Consider the following 27,842-nt stretch of genomic DNA (forward strand, 5'->3'; position numbering starts at 1 on the left):
ATGTTGCCCTTGTACCAATGTTGGAGGATCTGGAAGATCCCATAGGGCCTACTTTGGGATGTTGTCTCGAAGATGGGAGTTCCTCGGAGACCAATAGTGATGTGTCTAGAGAAAGTTAAGCTAACTATGTACGACTATTCCGAAGAGGGGGCTACTGAGGAATCTCCTCCTGATGAGCTTTGCCCTGAAGCACTTCAAAGCCAAGATGGCCAAGATCTTGTCTTCAAGCCTCGGAACCTGCTGGTGGAGACTGTGTGTGTATCTTGCAAGTCGGAATGTCCGGTTGAAAATGGATTACTGGCCCCCTGGAGAGAAACTTGGAATTTCAATGGAAGATTCGCGTGAAGACCAGGGTGTGTCCAAGTCCAGCATGCTGAATGGTCCTGATCTGGCGGGGAAAGCAGCAGCACCACCAGCACTCCCGAGGAATTGATGGACTACGACAGTAGCTCGGCTGTGGAATCGACGTCTGACGAGAAAGCGGAACCTGTCCACCTCTGCCTCCCTCAGACGGATGAGCTGAGCCCACTGGATGATCACCTGGATCAGGATTTCGGGATTCACTTAGAAAGGGGCGATGAAGAACCGGAGACATGCGCGGCAGATGACCTACAAGGTGATCCTCCAACCGAACCCCTTGTGTCTTCGGAGGATGAAGATCCCTCGGAGGCCGGTCTTGAACGTGTGATGACTGCAGAGCCGGTCCAGTGTGGACTGGAAGGGATTGACAACCCAGTATTTGAGGACAAAGCCACAATTGAATCCAAATCCGATGGGTAGCCCCTGGCTGTGTGTTCTCCCCATTTCAAGCCCTTGACTCTGCATGCGGTGGACGCGAGGGAAGAACTAGCAACTACCGAGATCCCTCCTCCCCTTGGATTTGGCCAACCAGACCCCGCTACTTCTGTTCCTCCAAACCACTTGCTGTCGGGTGCTGGGTCCTCACTGGACGATCCTGCCACCAGATTGAAAGCCTTCCCGTCCTGATTGGCCAGCAGCCCCGCGAAGTGAGCCCTTCCACTCGGGTGCTCAAATGACGTTGTCCCTGAAGTGACTTTTAGTTTTACAGTAGACACCTCAAGTCGCTGGAGAAATACCACCAACGATGTCTCCGCAAGATCCTACAAATCCCCTGGGAGGACAGATGCACCAACATTAGCGTCCTCGACCGGGCCAACATCCCCAGCATCGAAACACTGACCACACTTGATCAGCTCCGCTGAGCAGGCCACATTGTCCGCATGCCAGACACGAGACTCCCAAAGCAAGCGCTCTACTCGGAACTCCGTCACGGCAAACGAGCCAAATGTGGGCAGAGGAAATGTTACAGGGACACCCTCAAAGCCTCCCTGATAAAGTGCAACATCCCCACTGACACCTGGGTGTCCCTGGCCCTAAGTGGATGAAGTGCATCCGGGAGGGCGCTGAGCACTTCGAGTCTCATCGCCGAGAGCATGCAGAAATCAAGTGCAGGCAGCGGAAAGAGCATGCGGCAAACCAGTCCCACCCACCCCTTCCCTCAACCACTGTCTGTCCCACCTGTGACAGGGACTGTGGTTCTCGTATTGGACTGTTCAGCCACCTAAGGACTCATTTTAAGAGTGGAAGCAAGTCTTCCTCGACTCCGAGGGACTGCCTATGATGGTGATGATTTACCCCACGCCGTGAGCATGGCCTGGCGGAAGATTACTCCAGGTCTGGTCACCAACAGAAGCCTTGCAATGTGGAGGAGCCTGTGGCAGATTATCCAAGAGACTGCCTCGCTGGGGTCTTGGCCAATGACCTCCAGAAGTTGAGCGATCCCACCACTGATGCAAATGGAGGTCACGAGCAGCAACAGTACTACTCTGTTTGTGAAAAGAATGATAGCATATTGACAGGTAATGTATAGAGCTTGGTTAAATGCTTTTTTAAAAAAAAGTAAACACACCAGCAAATCTTTAAGGGTGAAGTCGGTGTGCAATAGATATTAGTACTAGATGCATAAGCCTAAGACTTGGACTGGATGTAACAAAGATATTCTGCACTGATAACTTGGATCGCACATCTGTGAATTCTTTATTTTTACCATAATTCGATGAATCTGTCTTTTTTTTGTATTTGTGCCACTGGATTCTTGGTAATGAACTTGCAGAAAATGACTAGAATTTATGTAAACCTTCCCATTTATTTTGTTTAAAATTGACTAATAAAGTGTTGTGTAGAACATTTTGGAACTGGCCGTTTTCATACAGGGTTTTCTTCAGATCACTGCATTGTGGTGGGTGGGTGCAGGTTCGTGTCTTTCCTGAGCCATGTTTATTTCCCCCGCCCTACCCAACTCCACCCCCATGTACTTCATGTGGAACTGCAGCAAGTTGCTAAAATGCTGGTTTAGAATGGCTTTTCTACATCTGTTATTCCCAGGCGGTCTCCCACCCAAGTACTAAACAGGCCTGATTCTGCTTAGTTTCTGAGATCAGACAAGATCAGGCACTTTTCAACTATTGTGGTTGTATGTGGAACGCTGGCTGCCATGTGTAATAAATTGGTTTTGGTCTGAAGAATCACGAGCTGGCTGTTTTTCTCATTCTTTGTGAATGTAGTACAGGTAAATGCAACCTTTCGAAGGGGAATGGACAATCCATTTGAGCCAGTAACACCTAATATTTTGGGGGGAAGGAGAGAGACTGTTGTGAAAATATAGCTGCATGGACCTCCAGAGAAAGCTAAATCACAGAAATTTTCAGCACGGAAGGAGGCCATTTTGGCTCATCGTGTCCATGCCGGCCGACAAAGAGCTATCCGGCTTAATCCCACTTTCCAGCTCTTGGTCCATAGCCCTGTAGGTTATGGCACTTCAGGTGCACATCCAAGTACTTTTTAAATGTGGTGAGGGTTTCTGCCTCCACCACCCTTTTAGGCAGTGAGTTCCAGACCCCCACCACCCTCTGGGTGAAAACATGTCCCCTCCAACCAATTACTTTAAATCTATGCCCCCTGGTTGTTCACCCCTCTGCTAAGGGAAATAGGTCCTTTCTATCCACTATATCTAGGCCCCTCAATGAGGTCTCCCCTCAGCCTCCTCTGTTCCAAAGAAAACAACCCCAGCCTATCCAATCTTTCCTCATAGCTAAGATTCTCCAGTCCAGGCAACATCCTCGTAAATCTCCTCTGTACCCTCTCTCGGGCAATCACATCTTTCTTGTAATGCGGTGACCAGAACTGCACACAGTACTCTAGCTATGGCCTAACCAGTGTTTTATACAATTCAAGCACAACCTTCCTGCTCTTGTATTCTATTCCTTGGCCAATAAAGGCAAGTATTCCGTATGCCTTCTCAACCACCTTATCTACCCATGTAAATGTGTTGCATGCAACAAAGATTTTGCGACTATACTTCACTACAGCACTTCTCAACATGTTTCCCTGGTTGATAGACATCGAGGAATGATGGATTGTAAAATTGTAGCGGTGTTGTTAATTCATAGACTAGCAGCTCAGTAAGACCTGAAGTTAAATTCGTGGTTTATGGCTTTTTCGGTCAGTACGAATCACGTAAATTGCCTTCTCAATAACACGCTTTACGCCAGGGCAATGAATGGAATAACATATTTTGGTCCCTCCGTTAGTGTATACCCGCTCTGTGACACGATTTCTGGAGCAGTATATCGAGAAAATGTCCAGTTACCCAGCAGATATTCAGCATTGTCTGGTACAATACAATGGTTAATTCTGTGACACTTTATTAATATAACACTCATTGGTGACTACATTCAGAATGGAACAGAAATGCTGCGCGTACAATTAATGGGGCATTTCCCTGATTTTATATTCCACACGCTTTTACACAGTTTTAAACATTGACTCATCAGACTCTTCGGTGTGCTATTTTAACTAAATTAACTGACAAATGACAGAAGAATGGTGCCAATATGGAAAGCTGAGAATTTTCCTGATGGTGATGAGATTGAAGAATTATTGAGTGTTTCTCAGGCACATTATAATACCTGCCCATTTATTACACAGGACAGAAACAGGCCAATCGGTGCAACCAGTCCATGCCGGCGTTTATGCTCCACTCGAGTCTCCTCCTGTCTTTCCTCATCTAAATCTATCAGCATAACCCTCTATTCCCTTCTTCCTCAAATGCTTGTCTAGCCTCCCCTTAAATGCATCGATACTATTCGCTTCGAGTTCCACATTCTCACCACTCTCTGAGTAAAGAAGTTCCTTCTGAATTCCCCATTGGATTTCTTGGTGACTATCTTATATTGATGGCCTCTAGTTATGCTCTTCCCCACAAGTGGAAACATTCTCTCTGTATCCACTGCAGCAAAACTTTTCATAATTTTAAAGACCTCTATTAGGCAACCCCTCAGCCTTCTTAAAAAAAAAATTAAAATCGGATATTTATTCCCCTGCTATAGTAAAGACCAGCGTCTACATGGTATGTGCCTGTTGCGATATTGGGAACATATATTGAGTATTATATTCATATATTGCAGAGTATGTCTTTGGTTGGTCGGGCGGTGATGTGCTTTGCAGGTAATAATGGGGTTTAAATCTCAGGAGAAATTAACCTCATCTGTGCATCTTTCTGTAATGTCACTTATTAATGCAATTACTGGCTCGTAATAATTGGTGTGATTTCAATTTCCAATTGTCAAGTCTATTACGCTGGCTATACTGCGGGCTGAGACCTGTGATGCCTTCTGGTAAACGGCATCACAAACTAATAAAAGTTCTCCAGCCGAGCCTCGGGAAGCGCTTCTTTGTCCCGCGTGTTGGTGATAATTTCACTTGCTGGCTGAGGGCGGCAGTCACATCCGCGACTGAACGCGCCGCTGTGGCTGTCGGTGTTGCAACTCTCACACAGACACTCTTCTCCCAGCAACGCCAGCTGCCCGGGGAGCCAGTGGTGATGGATAATGCTGCTTACGGTAAAATACCAGGGTGTTTGGGGAGATAATGTTGCATCTAACAGCCGACAAGCGCGACCGTTTGCTCCAGTCCTGTTAAAAGATCGGGCCATTGTGCTGTGGTCGTGGTTGCAAGGGTGGAATTAAATTGAAATGAGGAATTTGGGATTGGTGCCGGGGGAGGGAGCGCCGCCCAGCCGGATTTTGGAAACGTTTCTTTTTTAATATTGTTTTCGGGTCGTCTCTGAATCGCTGAAGCTCTTTCTCAGGTTCTTTTTTTTTAATCAACTGTAATCTGAAAGGGCTCGGCCGTTTCCCGAGGCTCAACCATGCAAATAATGCGATTAGCCTTCAATCCATTTAGGGAGCCCATTGTAATGGGCCAGCGTTTGGAGATCCGGGCTCAAATTAGTTTCAAAGCCGTCTTAAATATGAGTAGAATTAAATGCAATTCAGATGTGGAAAACTTGGAATTCTTGAAATTAGGATGGGATTTCAAATCATTCGTTTGGTCTTTCGTTCCTGCTAGTTTATGAAGCGAGGATTTCCGTGCAAACACATTATAGTAAAGCAAAGCAGCCAGTCTTCAATATTAATAATCTGCTGGTTTATGCAGAAAACTATAGTTGAAAGAATAGAGAACATATATCCGCATTGGACATAGATTGCCAATTATATCTCCCATGTATGCACATATTTCCCACATTACAACAGTGACTACACTCCAAAAATACTTCATTGGCGGTAAAGCGCTTTGAGACGTTCGGTGGTTGTGAAAGGCGCTATATAAATGCAAGTCTTTCCAAGTCTTTATATGTGTATATCAAATATATACATTAATAAATGCAAATAATACATGTAACGCAAATATATATATTTGTATATGCAAATTACATATACAACGCTACTATATACATTAGTATATGCAAATTACATATACAACGCTAATATATAAGTATATGCAAATTACACATGTAACGCGAATATACACAGTGGTATATGCAAATTACACATGTAACGCGAACATTCACATTAGTATATGCAAATTATATGTAACGCGAATATATACATTCGGATATATTAGTTATGTATGTATAGCAAATATATACATTTGAGTGTTTGCAAGTCTACTCATATATGTGTCTGTTAGTCTGTGCCTTGTATCGATGTCTGTCTGTATATAGGTCAATCTATCTTCGTTTGTCTGAACGTCTGTCTACCTTTGTCGTGATGTTAGATCCCATGAATATAAGGCGGGTGATATTTGCCACTGATCTCTATTTTCAAACCCGGATACCTTCAGCTTATGTGCGAATTCGCTTCCTCTCAAGCGAATGGGTTCACATTAACTCCGGCTGTGATCTGGTGAGATGTAAATCAGCCTCTGCCAGATTACCTCGGTGCCTTTTCCTAGTGGGAGTTATTCTGTGATGTCTCCTTTTCCCTCCATCACTGCACACCTCACTGGTTATTTTATTACCAGTGCCGATGTCATATCTCTGATCCCCCTGCATTGATACCCAGCTCCGAACCCCCTTTTCCCCAGACCTGATCCCCTTTCCCCCCGGGCAGCGAGCCCCTTGTTCCGGCTCAGGCTGAGTCAGTCTTGGCCAGTGAGTGTCCCACTTCTCGCTCGATGGCGGTGAGATCCAAGCCTTGACTCTATTGCCTCTAAATCTTCACTGTCTCTGTTTCGTTCTCACTCCACTCTCAGTCCAAGTGACCAAGGTGGCAGGGCAGGTAGAGAAAGCAGTTAAAATGGCTTACGGGGTCCTGGGCTTCATAAATAGAGGCACAGAGGCACAGAGTACAAAAGTGTGGATGTTATGATGAACCTGTACAAAACACAGGTTCGGCCCCAACTGGAGAATTGTGTCCAATTCTGGGCACCGCACTGTAGGGAGGGTGTGAAGGCCTTAGAGAAGGTGCAGAAAAGGTTTAAGAGAGTGTTTCCAGGGATGAGGGACTTCAGTTACGTGGATAGACTGGAGAAGCTGGGGTTGAGAGGAGATTTGATGGAGGTGTTCAAAATCATGAGGGGTTCTGGACAGAGCAGATCGAGACAAACTGTTCCCATTGACAGAAGGGTCGGGAACCAGAGGACACAGATTTAAGGCGATTGGCAGAAGAACCAAAGGCGACAGGAGGGAAACCATTTTACGCAGCGAGTGGTTAGGATCTGGAATGCACGGCCTGAGAGGGTGGTGGAGGCAGACTCAATCTTATCATTAAGAAGGGAGTTGGATAAGAATCTGAAGGGAGAAACAAATTGTAGGGCTACGGGGAAAGGGCTGGGGGGGGGGGGGTGACTAGCTGAGAGTCGGTACGGGTTCGACGGGCCGAGTGGCCTCGTTCCGTGCCTATGATTCCACGCGGAGATGTTACCCCGATTAAACCCGTTGGTTTCTGCGAGAGGGACGGGGCTGGACGAGGCTGTGCGACAGGGAGCTGGCCCTAGTCTCTCCTGGACACAGAAGGGAGAGAGAGCGCGAGAGAGAATAAAAGCCCACCTCCCCAATCTTTGCGGGAGATGGGAGTCCACTGGTGAACTGAGCGGAACTGGAGAGAGAGCTGTGTGTGTGTGTGTGTGTGAGAGAGAGAGAGAGAGGCGCCGTGAGTTGGGAAACACAGAGAGAGAGAGGGAGGGAGAGAGAGAGAGAGTCTGGGTTTCTGCATCCCCAACTCTGCACTGCCAGCTGTCAGAGTCTGGAGATGGTATCCTTTACCGGAGCTCAACTCGGCCTGTTCTTCATTCTGCTGTGTCCCACAAACAGCATCAGTCTGTGGTGGTAAGTCCTGGAGAGGGGAGAATAGCTCCTCTGTGATATTAGAGAATTAAAAAAAGCCAGATCTGATCACTTTGGGGGGGGGGGGGCTCTGTACAAGAGAGCGCGGGAGGGGGTTTGTTTGAGAGAGGCAGAGAAGGAGACAGTGGCTGAGAAAGAGAGAGAGAGAGAGAGAGGGAAATTATTGTACTGACAGCCTCCGAGAGCTGGTAGCACCTGTAGCGGAGATCACCCACAGAGAGGGAGAGTTAAACTAACTTTTAAACCTTTAAACTAACTCAGCTCACTCAAAGCGTCTAACCCCCTGATTTAATCGGCTTCAGAAATCTTTGCCCGTGTAGTCATTCGCCGTGGCGGCAGGTCTCGTTAGCAGCCAGACTTGGGTCAGTCCCAGTCCCGTGTGCCCCACAGTTCGAGCTCCAATCGCCCTTTCAGTTCTGGCGAGCGGCGGCGCGGTCTGCGAGAAGCCTCTCTCAGAGCTGGGGTGACCTGGCTGTGTCCGGGCCGCTATCCTGTGCTGTTTTTTTTTGGGGGGGGAGAGGGAGAGGGGGCGAGGGAGGGGAAAGGGATGGTTCAGCGCGCTACAGCAGCACCATGTTCTGAATGTCCCAATGTGTTTCTTTCCGCTGGGCGGCAAAGGGCGGTGGGCAACCCCTTGGTCCTGGACCCCAACAGTATCTGCAGGAAGACCACCCGCCTGGCCGGCAAACAGGCCGAACTGTGCCAGACGCAACCCCAGATCGTCAGCGAGGTGGCGAAGGGAGCCAGGCTGGGCGTCCGCGAATGTCAGTTCCAGTTCCGAGCCCGCAGATGGAACTGCACCATCCACAATCGACACTTCGGCAAGATCCTGCGACAAGGTAGAGGCTCTGGGTATGCCCTGTCTACTCTGTCTTTCTCTCCCTCCCTCCTCCCCGCCCCGCCCCCCCTCTCTCAGTCCACTGTTATTCAAACCATTTTGAAGAGCATTTTGGAGTATTTTAGCCACAGGGGGGCAATTCTGGCGGTCTGTGTCTGTGCGAGCCGAGACAAGGACCGCAGGGAGTGGGGAGCGATCGGAATTTCTGACCTGGAGGACAGAGCCGAATTCTGTTGCAGGCTACCTTGTTATGCGAGTGGGACTGAGAGACATCGAGACAGACTGGCGGACAGGCAGAGAGAGAGAGAGAGAAAATCCGAGGCAAATAGAGAGCCAAACAGTCGAGTACTGACAGACAGAGAGAGCGAGAGATCTGAAATAAACAGAAATCAACCGAGACCGCCCAACAGACAGATCGACAGACAGACAGGAAAACAGACAGACAGGGAGACAGACAGGGACAGGTAAACACAGACAGCCAGGTAAACACAGACAGACAGGTCGACAGACAGACAGATAGACAGGCAGGGAGACATACAGACAGATAAACACAGACAGGCAGACAGACAGGTAAACAGAGACAGACAGGTCGACAGACAGACAGACAGGTAGACAGACAGGCAGGAGATTTACGAGGATGTGGCCTGGACGGGAGGACTTTAGCTATGAGGAAAGATTGGATAGACTGGGTTCTGTTTTTTTGGAACAGAGGAGGCTGAGGTGTATTAAATTATGAGACGTCTAGATAGAGTGGATAGGAAGGACCTATTTCCCTTAACAGAGAGGTCAACATCCAAGGGGAATAAATTTGAAGTATTTTGTAGAATGATGAGAGGGGATTTGAGGGGAAATTTCTTCACCCAGAGGGTGGTGGGGGTCTGGAACTCACTGCCTGAAAGGGTGGTAGAGGCAGAAACCCTCACCACTTTTAAAAAGTACTTGGATGTGCACTTGAAGTGCCGTAACCTGCAGGGCTACGGACCAAGAGCTGGAAAGTAGGATTAGGCTGGGTAGCTCTTTGTCAGCCGGCACGGACACGATGGGCCGAATGGCCTCCTTCCGTGCTGTAAATTTCTACGATTCTATGAGACAGACAGACAGGTAGGCAGGCAGGGAGATAGACAGGTATTCAGACAGGCAGGGAGACAGACAGATAGACAGTCAGGCAGGGAAACAGACAGACAGGGAGACAGGCAGGGAGACAGACAGGGAGACAGACAGGGACAAGGAGACAGACAGGCAGGGAGACAGACAGACAGAGAGACAGGGAGACGGGCAGGGACAGGGAGACAAACAGGCAGGGAGACAGACAGACAGGGAGACAGACAGGGACAAGGAGACAGACAGACAGGGAGACAGACAGGGACAAGGAGACAGACAGGCAGGGAGACAGACAGTGACAAGGAGACAGACAGGCAGGGAGATAGGGAGACAGGGAGACGGGCAGGGACAGGGAGACAAACAGGCAGGGAGACAGACAGACAGGGAGACAGACAGGGACAGGGAGACAGACAGGCAGGGAAACAGACAGGGACAAGGAGACAGACAGACAGGGAGACAGGGAGACGGACAGGGACAGGGAGACTGACAGGCAGGGAGACAGACAGACAGGGAGATAGACAGGGAAAGGGAGACAGACAGGAGACAGACAGGGACAGGTATTCAGACAGACAGGGAGACAGACAGGCAGGGAGACAAACAGACAGGGAGACAGACAGGGACAGGGAGACTGACAGGCAGGGAGACAGACAGACAGGGAGATAGACACGGAAAGTGAGACAGACAGGAGACAGACAGACGGGTATTCAGACAGGCAGGGAGACAGACAGGCAGGGAGACAAACAGACAGGGAGACAGACAGGCAGGGAGACAGACAGACAGGGAGACAGACAGGGACAAGGAGACAGACAGACAGGGAGACAGACAGACAGGGAGACAGACAGGGACAGGAAGACAGACAGGGACAGGGAGACTGACAGGCAGGGAGACAGACAGACAGGGAGATAGACACGGAAAGGGAGACAGACAGGAGACAGACAGACGGGTATTCAGACAGGCAGGGAGACAGACAGGCAGGGAGACAAACAGACAGGGAGACAGACAGGGACAGGGAGACAGACAGGCAGGGAAACAGACAGACAGATAGGTAGACAGGGAGATAGACAGACAGATAGGCAGGCAGGGAGATAGACAGGTATTCAGTCAGATGGGCATTCAGGCAGGCAGGGCGACAGACAGGCAGGGAGACAGATGGACAGCGTGACAGACAGACAGGTAAACAGACAGGCAGGTAGACAGACAGGTAGGGAAACAGACAGACAGGGAGACAGACAGACAGGGAGACAGTCAGGCAGGTAGACAGGCAGACAGGTTGACAGACAGGTAGACAAATAGGGAGACAGGGAGACAGACAGACATGGAGAGGCGAGAAACAATTGTATGAAGGAGAGACAAGATGCAGAAAGAGATGGAGGTGTGGACTGAAGACAGACAGGCGGGTGAAGATAAAACACTGTCAGATAGTCTTAGCTTTGGCCAAGCACTGGCCGATTCGGAAACTGAGTACAATAACATGTCTCCTAAATGAAGAAATTTGGCACGACTAGTTTTTTTCGTGAATCAATATTAAAGTATGAAATATCTTCACGGTCTATTCGGTTGCTTGTACTGGGGTTTTAGTCTCCAGTATTGTCCTTATGTTCTATCCCCATGTATCCTCAGTCCCTTTCACACCAGCCTGGTTCTCTGCTTCCCCAGTCGGGACCTGGTCTTCAGTCTGGTGTTTTATATTGCGTATTTAGCAATAGCAAGAAGCTGTCAGTATTTCACTTTTCTCAATGCCTGCAGACCGCTTGTTTCCATTTTTTTACGCTTAATAAATGCCAGGTTTGCCAAACCCAGACTTGATTTTTTTTAACGGCCTCTCACCCATTCCTAGAAACCCGTTGCCCACACGACAAGCGAACAGATCCCTTGCAGCAAAGTGAATCTGAACCACCAATGGTTTGGGTCAAGCGATCTCTCAAAGACTGGGAGTTTGGACAGCAAAAAAACGCAGCAAAAGTTGGCAAAATCTTTCGCGCCAGCCTTGTCTATATGTAGAAAGCGCATGTGGATAGGCAGTAGAGGTATGTGTATATACCTAAATACACCTAGGGAATTCAGGAGAAACGTTTTAACCCGGAGAGTGGTGAGAATATGGAACTCGCTACCACAGGGAGTGCTTGAGGCAAATAGCGTCGATTACATAGGATTACACAGGATATACGGCACAGAAACAGGCCATTCGGCCCAACCAGTCCATGCCGGCGTTTATGCTCCACTCGAGCCTCCTCCCGTCTTTCCTCATCTAAATCTATCAGCATAACCTTCTATTCCCTTCTCCCTCATATACTTGTCCAGCCTCCCCTTAAATGCATTGATACTATTCGCTTCAACCACTCCCTGTGGCAGCGAGTTCCACATTCTCACCACTCTCTGGGTAAAGAAGTTTCTTCTGAATTCCCCATTGGATTTCTTGGTGACAATCTTATATTGATGGCCTCTAGTTATGCTCTTCCCCACAAGTGGGAACATTCTCTCTGTATCCACTCTATCAAAACCTTTCATCATTTTAAAGACCTCTATTAGGTCACCCCTCAACCTTCTTTTTTTCAAGAGAAAAGAGACCCTGCCTGTTCATCCTTTCCTGATATGAATACCCTCGCATTTCTGGTATCATCCTTGTAAATCTTCTCTGCACCCTCTCCAGTGCCTCTATATCCGTTTTATGACATGGCAACCAGAAATGTACGCAATCCTCCAAGTGTGGCCTAACCAAGGTTCGCAGGAAAGCATTTAAGGGGAAGCTGGATAAACACATGAGGCAGAAAGGAATAGAAGGATATGTTGATGGGGTGAGATGAAGAGCGGTGGGAGGAGGCTCGTGTGGAGCATAAACTCCGGCATGGATCAGTTGGGTCGAATGGCTTGTTTCTGTGCTGTCCATTCTATGCATATGTATTTATATGTGTTCAGATATAATCCATACATTATGTGTTAACATATATTCATGTGCAATGTTTCACATTTGATATTGAGGTTCCCGATTGCCAAAGATTGTGTCATATGTTTATCTCCTTTCCGAGTCAGCTGTGTGGGTAGCACCCTCGCCTCTGAGTCAGAAGGTTGTGGGTTCAAGTCCCACTCCAAGGACTTGAGTGCATAAATCTAGGCTGACACTCCCAGTGCAGTGCTGAGGGAGCGCTGCACTGTCGGAGGTGCCGTCTTTTGGATGAGACGTTAAACCAAGGCCCCGTCTGCCCTCTTGGGTGGATGTAAAAGATCCCATGTCACTATTTCGAAGAAGAGCAGGGGAGTTCTCCCCGGGGTCCTGGCCAAAATCAATCCCTCAACCAGCATCACAAAAACATTATCTGGTCATTATCACATTGCTGTTTGTGGGACCTTGCTGTGCGCAAATTGGCTGCCGCGTTTCCCACATTACAACAGTGACTGCACTCCAAAAATACTTCATTGGCTGCAAAGCACTTTGGGATGTCCTGAGGTAATGAAAGGCGCTATATTAATGCAAGTCAGTCTTTCTTTATCATGTATTATCTTACCCTATAAGGAGAAGGCATGGAATGCACAGAGACGTATTGCTGTTTGTGGGAGCTTGCTGTGCGCAAATTGGATTCCTACATGACAACAGTGACTGCACTTCAGAAAGTACTTCGTTGGCTGTAAGGCACTTTGGGACGTCCTGAGGTTGTGAAAAGGCGCGGTAGAAATGCAAGTCTTTTCTTTGTCCCTGTCTGCAGATATCAGGGAGACGGCCTTCGTTTACGCCATCACCTCAGCCGGAGTGGCGTACGCGGTGACCCAGGCCTGCAGCATGGGCGAGCTGTTGCAGTGCGGCTGTGAGAACACCCTGAGGCGAGCGGCCGTGCCTCCAGCGGCCGGGCCGGGTGCAGGCGCAGCCACCTGGGAATGGGGAGGGTGCGGAGACGATGTGGAGTTCGGCTACGACAAGTCCAAGCAGTTCATGGACGCCGAGAGCAAAAAGGCCCAAAGTGACATCAAATCCCTGATCGACCTGCACAATAACGAGGCAGGGCGGCTGGTAGGTTTCAGCTGCGAGAGTTAAACAACAGAGCCATCATTTATGGGATGCAAATTATTTAACGGAAATATGTGGGGAGGGTGGCGGGGTTTCCTCTGTGTGCAACATGTAATACAGTCACAAACCCGAGGGAGAAATCGCCTCCTTTAGTCTTTGTAACATTGTAACCTTTACTGGGAACGGTAGCATAGTGGTTAAATTACGGAACTAGTAATAATCCAGAGACATGAGTTCAAATCCCACCACGGCAGCTGGGGAATTTAAATTCAGTTCATCAAATAAATCTGGAATAAAAAGCTAGTATCAGTAATGGTGAGCATGAAATGACCGGGTTGTTGTAAAAATTAATCTAGTTCACTAATGTCCTTTAGGGAAGGAAGTTTGCTGTCCTTACCCGGTCTGGCCTATATGTGATTCCAGACCCACAGTAGTGTGGTTGACTCTTAACTGCCTTCTAAAATGGCCTAGCAAGCCACTCAGTTGTACAAATAAGTAGTGCTGCAGTTCAAGAAGGTGACTCACTGCCACCTTCTCAAGGGCAATTAGGGATGGGCAATAAATGCTGGCCTTGTCAACGATGTCCACATTCTACCTGCTTAGTGTGGCATTGTTGGAGGTGCTGTCTTTTGGATGTGACGTTAAACCGAGGTCCCGTCTGCTCTCTCAGGTGGGTGTAAAAGATCCCATGGTACTGCATTGAAGAAGAGCAGGGGAGTTCTCCCTGGGGCCAATATTTATTCCTCAATCAACATAACAAAAACAGATTATCTGGTCATCATCACAATGCTGTTTGTGGGAGCTTGCTGTGCGCAAATTGGTGTGACTACACTCCAAAAAGTACTTCATTGGCTATAAAGCACTTTCAGACGTCCGGTGGTCATGAAATGCGCTATATAAATGCAAGTCTTTCTTTCTCTTTATTCACCCTATCAAATACCCTCACAATTTTATAAAACTTCTGTTTAATCACCTCTGCTGCAGTGGAAACAGTCCCAGTATCTCGCCTCTCTTCACAAAATAATTTCTCATCTGACAAAGTGACCTGTTTAATCCCAAAGGTCTATGAAAAATCTAACATGTTCACTTTAAACGTAAGTATGTTTTTAATAGATTCTGTGGATTTCATTTAGATATAATTTTGTATCACTAGCCAGAGTTAGAAATTCATACAAACTAGTTGCATGATAAATATTGAGTGCACAATTTGAACTCTGCAAGATTCAGTGAACGCTATTGGTCTAAAGCACAATTTGTAACTCGCATGGTGCGAGATAACAATACTAAACACGACAGTAAGAGGGAATTAATAGCATTTTGTTCTTATTCATTCCTGGGATGTGGGAGTCGCTGGCAAGGCCGGCATTTATTGCCCATCCCTAATTGCCCTTGAGAAGGTGGTGGTGAGCCGCCTTCTTGAACCGCTGCAGTCCGTGTGGTGAAGATACTCCCACAGTGCTGCTGGGAGGGAGTTCCAGGATTTTGACCCAGCGATGATGAAGGAACAGTGATATATTTCCAAGTCAGGATGGTGAGTAACTTGGAGGGGAACTTGGAGGTGGTGGTGTTCTCATGCGCCTGCTGCCCTTGTCCTTCTAGCTGGTAGAGGTCGTGGGTTTGGGAGGTGCTGCCGAAGAAGCCTTGGCGAGTTGCTACAGTGCATCTTGTAGATGGTACACACTGCAGCCACGGTGCGCCGGTGGTGGAGGGAGAGAATGCTTAAGGTGGTGGATGGGATGCCAATCAAGTGGGCTGCTTTGTCCTGGATGGTGTCAAGCTTCTTGTGTTGTTGGAGCTGCACTCAGCCAGGCAAGTGGAAAGTATTCCATCACACTCCTGACTTGTGCCTTGTAGACGGTGGAAAGGCTTTGGGGAGTCAGCAGGTGAGTCACTCGCTGCGGAATACCCACCCTCTGACCTTTTCTGTCGCGATGCACTAAATAGTAGCCAAGTTTGCTGATGATGCAAAGATGGGAGGAAAAGAAATGTGTGAGGAGGACACAAAAAACCTGCAAAAGGACATAGACAGGCTAAGTGAGTGGGCAAAAATTTGGCAGATGGAGTGTTAGATCTCTTAATTTCCAATGAAATACGAACTCCGATGGTAGTTTTAACTTTTTAATCTTGGCAGAGAGCAACAAACTGCTGGCTGATTGCCAGTTCCTTTGTCTTACTGAAACCACATGGTCAAAATGGCTGTATTTCTGCCTGGATCAATTTACAGAAAAGAACTCGCCTTCTTTGACCTTATTGGCTCACTACCCAAGGGTCCTAAAATGTCAAGTTGATTGATGCCTTAATGCAACATGCTGAAATGCATGTAGCGTCTCTGACTTGTTGTCTCTGAATTTTCACAGCCTGTCTAAATGCAGCCTGTTTGAATTCTCTATCAATCCCCCCTTTGATTCTTTCACAAACTGAATCATAAAACTTCAGATATCACTGGTTAAACATTCTACAAAATAATTTCATACATGTTAATAGAGTTTCCTTCTAAAATTTGTTGATGTATTTCACCACATGTCCGGACTAGTAGCTTCCACACAAATTTACACCAACCCGAGTTCCATCGTGGCCACAATGGAAGTCTGGTTTTAGTAGGTTAATTAACCTTATTCCAATTTAATCCAAATCAATATCTTAATTCAACCAGTAAACAACCTCTCCTTAAGCATAACAGACCCTGTGCCATGTACAGACGGTCTGCTGGGACCTGCAAGGTGTCTCACCTGCGGGACAGCAGCTACAGCCGCCTGGTCGCAACAACATTTAATCAACATAAACAAATAATATAAAAGTAAAACAATTACAACAAATAGAATTAAACCTTCCACCAATGAAGTTCCTATTGAACCTAGCCATTCAGTGGCTCCACTCCACAAAGTGAATGATGGGGGTTGCTGAAGTTTTTGTACCTCCTTTTGGATATGCTCCGCTAAGTGGGTAATTTCTTCGGAGCTATCTGGGATATATGTGCAACACTCAGTTCCGAGTAGGGTGCAAGTACCTCCCTTTTCAGCCAGGATGTAATCAAGGGCTAGTCTATTCTGTAGGGCTACTGTGCGGATTGCTACCATTTCTGCATTGATTTTAACTAGGGCCTCTGAGGTATCATTGGCTACTCGTTCCACAATGGATGCCATGTTAATGGATTCTCTTGCCAGTTTGGCGGTCCCATATCCAGGGATCAGAATGGCAAAGAACCTCTCTGTTTCTGTGATAGCTCTCTTAGGACGGTGTAAATGTTCCGACAGTGACTTTATATGATACATATAAGGCACAATGTAGGCTAAATAGCAGGATCCCGTCCAATTCTGGGGCAGCCAAGGGTAGGCCTTGTGGCCACACAGCCAATAGGTGCCATTATATGCAATGAATGTTAGCTGTTTCTTTGTCAGCAACACTCCGGGGCCTGTCCAGGCTTTTCCATCTGTTTTATTCAGAATCCCCGTTACGTTAAAAACTCCCACATCGGCCCAGTTTGGGCGGTTTCGTGGCTTGATTATATTGTAATTCCGGGAGCAGTTACTATACCCCATATTTTGGCCTCCTTTGATGTTTCTAATCAGACAGACCGATTCCCCCGGTCTTCCTATCCCCGTTATATTAGTGATAACAAAAAATGGGGGCCGTTTGTAATTATTGTAGCACGGTTGGTATCCCCCTTCAAAGGTAGTCAAATTGTAACCTGCTGACTTCCATTTACGTGCCCAGTTTTCCGTATCCTGAAACGCATTGCCTGTTTTGTTTTGATTAATTATCCACTCAGCCATTTCCGAGATATTCAAGGGAACTGGCCTCAAGGGAATCCCTCCCTTTGAGTGAATAGGAATATGCGCACACACCCAACAACTAGAAATGTTACCTTGTTTGGCATAAATGTATGACATATATAAAAAGGTATTTACATGTAATTCCCTTGCTACCCTACTATTTCCCTTTGGTGCAGAAGGTCGGCTAGTAAGAAGTAGGCCTATGCCTAGAATACCTACAATCAATAATACACTAAATTTATACATTTTTGCAAAATGTAATTGTCCTTATTAGATTTCAGCTTCAATTACGGGTGCTCGTTTAACGTGTGAAGCGTGGATCCAGGCTTTCTTTCCTTGGACTTTAACAGCTGCCTGGGTGGTCAATAACACTTGATAAGGTCCCTCCCACTTGGCACCCAAAGGTTCTTTATGCAACTTTTTCACATACACCCAGACTCCCGGGATGATGTCGTGTCCTCCTTCGGGTGGATTACCCCAAGCTGCCGATATCTGTCGGGAAACAGAACTAATAGCATTGGTTAAGTTCTGACAGTATGATAACAAAGTGTCACTCATTAAGTGAACATCAGCTTTCCGTAAATCGATAGTTCCTGGTAGCGACATGGGTCTTCCTGTTATAATTTCAAATGGGCTTAGACCTGTAGTTCTGTTCGGGGTTGCCCTAATGCTACATAGCACTATTGGTAGTGCCTAGGGCCATGGTGTTCGTTCAATTCTTCTTTCTTCAAAGTTCTAATTGTCACCCGACCATCCTCAAAATGCAACGATGAATCTACTTGGATTAGAACGTCCATTCCCAAAAGGGGTTGATCTACTGGGCCTATCCAGACCGGCGTGGTTAGTTCATGTGGACCCAGCCCTATAAGTACCGGTGTTGTCCTTTTAATTTCCATTTTATGGCCTCCAACTCCATAGGCTGTACATGCCCTACCATCCAACGGCAAAAATTCTCCATATTGTAGGGGTAAGCATGTTAATTCCGCCCCTGTGTCTAAAAGACAGTCCACATCCTTATCGCCCACCCTCACAGTTATATATAGCCCATCTCCCCTTTGTTGTATTAGTGCGAGGAGGGGGGGCCAGGGTGGGCTTTAATCGTTTTTTGCTATCCCAAGTAACTCCTTCTGTTGTTGTATTGTCAGTCGCTTAAATGCTTCTATGAGGTCGTTATCTTGTGACAAGCCTGGCTTGTTGGCTGAATTGTGTCCCTGGCTGCGTCCTCTTCCCCAGCCACGACCTTTCTGTTTGGCCCTGCACGTCTTGGCCCAGTGACCTTCTTTCCCACAATAATGACATTTTCCGGGTAATTTTCCTAATAACTGTTTATCGGAATCCTGGGATTTCCATCCCATAGCCTGTACAGCTCGGACTGTAGCTCCCATATCCCGATCTAATTGGTTACATCGATCCACCAATGCTGCAAAGGTAGTTCCTCTACCTTCCCAGTCCGGTAACACTACCTTAAGCATTTTGGACAGTTCTGGCTTTAGACCTGCCACGAAAGCTGCTTTCAGGGGTCCAAACACTTGTTCATCCATTTCCTCATCCGTATTATTCATACCCGAATGTTCTAGCCACGTGCATCACAACCGCTCTTCATACTCCAGGACCTCCTCTGTTCATTTCTGTTGGCAGGCTGCAATTTTTCCCCAGTCTGTCTTAGCTGGACGGAAGGCTTGCAGCCAGTGTTTAATCGCCTCCCATCCTGCGTCTAATTCTTGCTCATCCTGCCCCAAAGCTTCATCTACCTTGTCGTGCAATTTTCTTCCTTGTGTTTTTGGCACCATTATGGTCAAAATTTGCACTCCGTCCCAGGGATGAAGTTGATATATATTTCTTCAGCGGTCCAATTGGTCCCACGTTTTTACTCCCCCTTTCTTTGGATTGGGCAATTCCTTGGACCATGTATCAATTTTCTCTGGGTCTGCCGGAGCATGAACTAAGTATTCTTCGTACACCCTTCTCTTTGTTTTTTTGGTTACGCCCTCATCCACAGTCTCTTCTGATTTGACTACAACTCGTCTTTTTTTAAACGGGGCAAAGCGCACCCCTAATTCATCATCCTCTGACGCTGTATCATCGGAGGATTCAGAATTCGTATCTATTCCTCGGTCGTGTCTTCGGGTTTGCGCTTTTAATTTATCCAAACATGGGTACCCTGGGAATTGATCAATACATTTTCCTTTTCCTATTACTGTCTCTTGACCTAATGATTTTTTCCATTCTTTAATTTCACCTTTAAGATCTTTAACTTCCGCTTCTAGCTTTTCAAGTTCAAGCTTTTTCTGTCGCAGCTGTGCACAAACAGCTTGCAATTGATCCTTTGTACTGGTCAGTTCTCGATCATGTTGGGAACGCATTATAATTTCATTCCGGTTTCGAATCTGGCCCATAACCTAGGGACCATCTAGTTCGCTCTTTATTTTTCATACGGGTCGTTTTTCCCCAGACCCTTTTAATCTCGTCCAAGGACCATTGTCCTTTGGAGGTTCCGTACTTTTGTTCGATCTTAATACAGGTTTTAGATAAGTTGAATTGTTGCTCTATGTATTCTTTCAACTGTTCGAGGATTTCATCTAGCGAAACTTCAGATGGTGCCTGCCCACCTTTAACAGTTGTAGGCAATTCTTTGCTCTTATCTCCTGCTGCCATTATACTGAGTTCTTTACTGGGGTCTCGAGTCGTAGGCCTGCTAGCCGATCAATAGGTCGGTGATTAATTAACTAACACACCGCCGAAGTTTAGACGTCAATGGGACCTCGAGCCGACTACCAACCGGAGGTTTCGCAAACCGGAGGCTTTCGGAATCGTGTAGAAGGAGAGGCGAATTTAGACTTTTGACCGAGGACTTTTTTTTAAAAAAGAGGTGTCCTTACCTCAGTATGTAGGTCCGATGTCCAAAATTCAGTTTCTTTCCTCAGCGATCCTGTTCGCAGTGCCAAAATTGTTAGATCTCTTAATTTCCAATGAAATACGAACTCCGATGGTAGTTTTAACTTTTTAATCTTGGCAGAGAGCAACAAACTGCTGGCTGATTGCCAGTTCCTTTGTCTTACTGAAACCACATTGTCAAAATGGCTGTATTTATGCCTGGATCAATTTACAGAAAAGAGCTCGCCTTCTTTGACCTTATTGGCTCACTACCCAAGGGTCCTAAAATGTCAAGTTGATTGATGCCTTAATGCAACATGCTGAAATGCATGTAGCATCTCTGACTTGTTGTCTGTGAATTTTCACAGCCTGTCTAAATGCAGCCTGTTTGAATTCTCTATCATGGAGTATAATGTTGGAAAGTGTGAGGTCATGCACTTTGGCAGAAAAAAATCAAAGAGCAAGTTATTATCTAAATGGAGAAAGATTGACAAGTGCTGCAGTACAATGGAACCTGGGGGTACTGGTGCATGAAACACAAAAGGATAGTATGCAGGTACAGCAAGTGATCAGGAAGGTCAATGGAATCTTGGCCTTTATTGCAAAGGGGTTGGAGTATAAAAGCAGGGAAGTCTTGCTACAGTTATACAGGGTATTGGTGAGGCCACACCTGGAATACTGCATGCAGTTTTGGTTTCCATATTTACGAAAGGATATACTTGCTTTGGAGGCAGTTCTGAGAAGGTTCACTAGGTTGATTCCGGAGATGAGGGCGTTGACTTATGAGGAAAGGTTGAGTAGGTTGGGCCTCTACTCATTGGAATTCAGAAGACTGAGGGGTGATCTTATCGAAACGTATAAGATAATGAGGGGGCTTGACAAGGTGGATGCAGAGAGAATGTTTCCACTGATAGGGGAGACTAGAACTAGGGGGCATAATCTTAGAATAAGGGGCCGCCCATTTAAAACTGAGATGAGGAGAAATTTATTTTCTCAGATGGTTGTGGATCTGTGGAATTCACTGCCTCAGAGAGCTGTGGAAGCCAGGACATTGAATAAATTTAAGACAGAGATAGACAGTTTCTTAACCGATAAGGGAATAAGGGGTTATGGGGAGCAGGCAGGATCAGATCAGCCATGATCGTATTAAATGGCGGAGCAGGCTCGAGGGGCCGTATGGCCTACTCCTGCTCCTATTTCTTATGTTCTTATAATAGCCCAGAGATTAAGCATTTGGAGAGATTCCAGTGGATTGTTCTGGTCCAAAAACAATTTAGATAGATAACCAGTTCCTCCCCACAGTTGTTAATCTCTTATCCCTTATATGAAAAGCAGTTAACCTAATGCCGGTTGATGACCAATTGAGGCTGCCTAAATGAATTCGACTTCGAACCCCAAGTAGTTGCCACACACAGGAAGCTTTTAATCCCATCAGCCTGCCCTGTACTGGAAGTGTTGTAAAACACTGCCGTTCCTGGTTAATTTAGAGTTCTGTTAAAACTTTAATATATTCGTTACAATCTCATTTCTTCAAAAAAGATTGCCTGTGCACATCGGCGTGTTTTTCTATGTCAAACCCAAACTTCGGTTCTTTGTAAAGTATGATAATTCTGATAGGAAACAGATTATCTGATCATAATCACATCTCTGTTTGTGGGAGTTTGCTGTGCGCAAATTGGCTGCTGCGTTTCCCACATTACAACAGTGACTACACTCCAAAAGTACTTCATTGGCTGTAAAGCGCTGTGGGACATCCGGTGGTCATGAAAGGCGCTATATAAATGCAAGTGTTTCTTTCTCTTTATTCACTCTATCAAAAAGCCTCACAATTTTGTAAAACTTCTGATAAATTGCCTCTGCTCCCGCGAAAACTGTCCCAGTATCTTGCCTCTCTTCATAAAAATCTTTCTTTTTTTAAACAGTCACTCATTTAAAATAAATTGGTTCATTCCTGTATTAAAATGGCAGAGGACGTCATAAATGCAAGTGTTTCTTTCTCTTTATTCACTCTATCAAAAAGCCTCACAATTTTGTTAAACTTCTGATAAATTGCCTCTGCTCCCGTGGAAACTGTCCCAGTATCTTGCCTCTCTTCATAAAAATCTTTCTTTTGTGTTAAGTGTTGGTCTGAAGATAAAAGCAATAGTAATTTCTAGGTTCAGGACTTATTAGTACAGGGTAACACAATTACTGAACATGGCAAAGTTGTTTAAGAGGAGACAACAGAAACACAAAATATGGCATAACCAGTAGTTGTTTGTTTATTTGAAGCCTTGTAATAATCCAGCATCATGATGGTTAAACAGAGACTTGTAGTGCATTTATAATCAGCTACTTGTGGGAAATGCTAAACTTCCAGCACCCTTCATAAGTGGCTTAACATTTGGGACTTTTAATGTCCAATATGTAATTAAACCTCTACTTTTGCGAATATTTACAGAGCTGCAGAATTTATAGAAATCAGGTGCATACATGTTCACAACTAATGCCTTGAATATCCGTAACATGCTTACTAGCTAAGCTGTTTGGCAATAAAAATCCTCCTGAAATATTTTAATCAAGTAATTTTCAATGAAACAAAAATTCAATTACAGGTATAGCAAACCTAGGTAACCTCATTGCAAAATGAATAACAGGTCTGAATAGAAACAATTGAAGGATAGATTGAAGTTACTGATGGACCTGATATGTAGATTGGGACACAGAAAATTCATTGTCTCAGGTCAGTGCACATGTCTACAGAATGAGCCAGCACACAGAATTTATGATTCTCTCGATTGCTGAATACAGGTAAAGTAATTCGATATAAATATTTGCAATGTTGGACTTTAAAAAGAGCCGATTTCCTGTGCTTATCGAGAGCAATCTTTTGCTGTCAACTGTGAGTGTGTGGTTGTTAAGGTAGTCAGCTCGTGTGGGGGTACGAATTCCTGTGGGTGCGATGTGTAGCAACATTCTAAATGTGGTGGTAAAGATTTCCTTTGTTTGCTACTTCTAGTGAAATCAGAAACATATTTTTAGAGCGCATTATTTTAGAACACAAACACATTTTTGGAACATATAACTGTTCGTTTAGGACATATAAATATGTACTTTTAGACCACATAAACACAATCTTTTAAAACATAACAAATAACATTCTTTAAGAACACATTATTTTGAATACATTTCTCTTACACAATCTTTTTGAACACAGTTTCTAGAACAGTAAACATATTATTTCACAACACATGAGCATGTTCTTTGAGAACATATATTTTTGTAATTTTAAAGACTCTTATGATGAATAAACACGTTCAAACTTTTAGGACGTGTAAACATAATTTTTTTAGGACACATTCTTTTGGAACACACATTATTTGAGAATACACTTTTTGAACATGTAAACATTCTTTAAGCGCATGTCATTCCTTTCAAACACAATCGCATTATCAAACATATAAACAGCAATGTGATAATGACCAGATAAGCTGTTTTTTAGTGATGTTGTTTCAGGGATAAATATTGGCCAGGACACTAGGGATAACTCCCCTGTTCTTCATCAAAATAGTGCCATAAGATCGTTTACATCCACCTGAGAGCGCAGACAGGGCCTCAGTTTAACGTCTCATCCAAAAGACGGCACCTCCGACAGTGCAGCACTCCTTCAGCACTGCACTGGAGTGTCAGCCTGGATTTATGTGCTCAAGTCCCTGGAGTGGGACTTGAACCCACAATCTTCTGACTCAGAGGCGAGAGTGCTGCCCACTGAGTCACAGCTGACACAGTGATTGATAGTTTCCATTATAAATCTGGATATAGGAAGTTTTAATTGGAAAAACGTTGACAGGAGGTGCACACAGACAATTAAAAATTATCTGTGTTATTAGTCGATCTTCCAGGGCACTGCACATGGGGTGTGCTGGCCAAGTGTAGTCTTTAGATGGAGCAGAGATAGAGAGTGGGGGTAATTGGACCAGGGTAGGCAGATGTAATTCCGCCCCATTGTAAAGTCATAGGTACTATTCTTATTTTTATATTTCATTATAAATTCATATGTCCTTGTTGACCTACATTGGCTTCTGGTTAAGCAGCACCTCAATTTCAAAATTCTCATCCTTATTTTCAAATCCCTCCATGGCCTCTGTCCTCCCGATCTCTGTAATCTCCTCCAGCCCTACAACACTCTGAGATAACTGCACTCCTCTAATTCTGCCCTCCTGAGCATCCCTGATTATAATCGCTCCACCACTGGTGGCCGTGCCTTCAGCTGCCTGGGCCCCAAGCTCTGGAACTCCCTGTCTAAACCTCTCTACCTCTCTACCTCTCTTTCCTCCTTCAAGACGTTCCTTAAAACCCACCTCTTTGACCAAGCTTTTGGTCACCTGCGTTAATTTCTACTTATGCGGCTCGGTGTCAAATTTCTTATATCATAATACTCCTGTGAAGCGCCTTGGGGCGTTTCATTATGTTAAAGGCGCTATTTAAATCCAGTTGTTGTTGTTGGAATGCCAATATAAACTTGTCATGCTGCAATTACACTCTCACACCAGTGGTACCATTGTAGCATCTGCACTGGTGGGGGGAGGGGGGGGGTACAATTTCAGGGACAAACTTAAGTAAGCAGTTTCCATTACAAATGTGGATATAGGAATTCATACTGAAAAAGTTGTAAGGAAGTGTGCACAGACTCAAAGTATTTAATATCAATAGGCAGGTATATTTGTGTGAGTTTGCACTTATGAATATGTGTGCCTCTATCTCCAAGCACGGGTGCTTGTACATATCAATATCTATATTTGTATGTGTGTCGGGGAACCATGTATGTTTTTTTTCTTTCTTAAATGGAAGCTCGTACCTGGCCCAACCTTTCCGTCGCCGGGTAACAATGTTCTCAACTACACATTCGGATCTGCTGTGTTTACAAAACAGATTCTAAAGCACTTCCAGTTGGCCAAGAGGATAGTGACGGTGATGCAGAAGTCAACTGTCTTCATCAACTGAGAGTTGAGCTGATGAAATAAAATCCAGGGTTATCCGCCAACCCACTGGCAAAAAGACACTTTTATTGAACATAAACTTAATTAATGGAATGCAAACTTTGAGAGCGTTACTTCCTTATTCACCTCTTCCAAGATCACCTTCCTCTTAAGTTGACCGTTTACATAGAACGACATAGATTTATAGCATAGAAAAAGGTGGGAGGAGGCTGTTGTGCAGCATAAATGCCAGCATCAACCTTTTGGGCCAAATGGAACTGAGTCTATGATCAGATCAGCCATGATCTTATTAAATGGCGGAGCAGGCTCGAGAAGTCAAATGGCCTGCTCCTGCTCCTATTTCTTGTGTTTTTGTGAATGGCCTGTTTCTGTGCTGTAGACACGATGTAATTCGGCCCAACATATCTATGCCAGCGTTTATGCTGCTCACGAGCCTCCTCCCACCTTAACTCTATCAGCATATCCTTCTGTTCCGTCCGACCTCGAACTGACCTAACTTTTACCACATCCTTTCTTTTAATGGAATTTCATCCTTGACAATTACCAGAATGTCAATACTACAGTCTGCTAACTGATGTATAAGATCAATTTCTTGCACGGATCAAGCTTAGACTGTCAGCCAGTGGCTCTGTGGGTAGCACACTCATCTCTGAGTCAGAAGGTTGTGGGTTCTAAGTCCCACTCCAGGGACTTGAGCACATAAATCTAGGCTGACACTCCAGTGCAGTGCTGAGGGACTGCTGCACTGTTGGAGTGTGTCGTCTTTCGGATGGGACATTAAACTGAGGCCCTGTCTGCTCTCTCAGGTGGATGTAAAAGATCCCATGGCACTATTTCGAAGAAGAGCAGGGCAGTTCTCCCTGGTGTAGGGGCCAATATTTATCGCTCAATCAACATAACAAAATAGATCATCTGCTCTTTGCTACTTATTGAATGCAAATTGGCTGCCATGTTTCCTACATTACAACAATGACTGCACTCCAAAAAGTACTTCATTGGCTGTAAAGCACTTTGGGACATCCGGTGGTCATGAAAGGTGCTATATAAATGCAAGTCTTTCTTTATCCTTTCCAATCAGTTAGTTAAATGCAGTGTGTATCTCAGTGACAGTAACCGTGTATTATCCCCATAGTGGTTATGTTACTGGACTAGTAATCCGGAGACATGAATTAAAATCCACCACAGCAGCTGGGGAATTTAATTTGAATTAATTAAATAAATCTGGAAGAGGAAACAAAAAAGCTAGTGTCTGTAATGAAACTACCGGATTGTTGCAAGAACCCATCTGGTTCACTAATATCCTTTAGGGAAGGAAATCTGCCACCCTTACCCGGTCTGGCCTATATGTGACTCTAGACCCACAGCAACGTGGTTGACAATTAACTGCCCTCTGAAATGGTGGCTCACCACCCCCTTATCAAGGGCAATTAGGGATGGGCAATAAATGCTTGTCTTGCCAACGATGCCCACATCCTGTGAATAAATAAATAAAGACTTGCATTTATATAGCGCCTTTCACGAACGCCAAACATCTCAAAGCACTTTACAGCCAATTAAGTACTTTTTGGAATGTAATCACTGTTGCAATATGCGCACAGCAAGCTCCCACAAACAGCAAGGTAATCTGTTTTAGTGATGTTGATTGAGGGATAAATATTGGCCCCAGGACACCGGGGAGCACTCCCCTGCTCTTCTTCGAAATAGTGCCATGGGATCTTTTACATCCACCTGAGAGAACAGACGGGGCCTCAGTTTAACGTCTCATCCAAAAGACGGCATCTCCAACAGGGCAGCACTCCACTGGAGCGTCAGCCTAGATTTTTGTGCTCAAGATCCTGGACTGGAAGTTGAACCCACAACCTTCTGACTCGGAGGCGAGGGTGCTGCCCACTGAGCCATGGCTGACACAGAAACAAATGAAGGTATACCTTTTTAAAGTGTTGTCTCTGTCTCTCGTCACTTTTCTGTTTAATTGCAGACGGTGAAGAATTACATGAGGACCGAGTGTAAATGCCACGGCTTGTCCGGCTCCTGTGCGGTCAAGACGTGCTGGAAGAAGATGCCGCATTTCCGCGAGGTCGGTGACCGCCTCTTGGACCGTTTCAACGGCGCCTTCAAGGTGATGGGTGGCAACGACGGCAAGACGCTGATCCCAGTGGGGCACAACATCAAGCAACCGGACAAGCAGGACCTGATTTACTCTGCGGAGTCTCCCGATTTCTGTCTGCCCAACAGGCGGACAGGCTCGCCGGGGACGCGGGGCAGGGTGTGTAACGGTACGGCGATGGACGTCAGCGGCTGTGACCTGCTTTGCTGTGGCCGGGGACACCGGGACCAGACCGTGAGCTTCCAGGAGAACTGTCAGTGTCGCTTCCATTGGTGTTGTGTGGTGCAGTGCAATCAATGTACTGTTCGAAAGGAGCTCAGCATCTGCGTGTAGCCGGAACGCAAGCCCAACCACAAAACAAGATGTACCTGGAACTTATGTCGGACTTAAACAAATAAAAACATGTATTATCCAAAGAGCAAAACATTTTGGATGGGAGGAGGAGGAACTTACAGCTCGTTA

General features: G+C 45.7%; 1 protein-coding gene across 1 annotated transcript; it reads left to right on the forward strand.

Annotated features, from left to right (window-relative positions):
- On the forward strand, positions 1–27,713 carry LOC139240858 (protein Wnt-6-like). The gene is made up of 5 exons (XM_070869346.1): positions 1–19; positions 7,633–7,690; positions 8,327–8,547; positions 13,349–13,650; positions 27,252–27,713. The coding sequence occupies exons 1-5, from the start codon at positions 1–3 to the stop codon at positions 27,711–27,713; spliced, it is 1,062 nt and encodes a 353-aa protein (XP_070725447.1).
- Positions 27,714–27,842: the final 129 nt, after the last annotated feature.

This window comes from Pristiophorus japonicus, chromosome X, assembly GCF_044704955.1.
Source record: "Pristiophorus japonicus isolate sPriJap1 chromosome X, sPriJap1.hap1, whole genome shotgun sequence".
NCBI lineage: Eukaryota > Metazoa > Chordata > Chondrichthyes > Pristiophoridae > Pristiophorus > Pristiophorus japonicus.

Bases quoted from the DNA above. Each gene is read 5' to 3' on its own strand.
- LOC139240858 (XM_070869346.1), top strand. The intron at 7,691-8,326 runs GTAAGTCCTGGA...TGGGCGGCAAAG, and splicing joins AACAGCATCAGTCTGTGGTG to GGCGGTGGGCAACCCCTTGG. The intron at 8,548-13,348 runs GTAGAGGCTCTG...CCCTGTCTGCAG, and splicing joins CGGCAAGATCCTGCGACAAG to ATATCAGGGAGACGGCCTTC.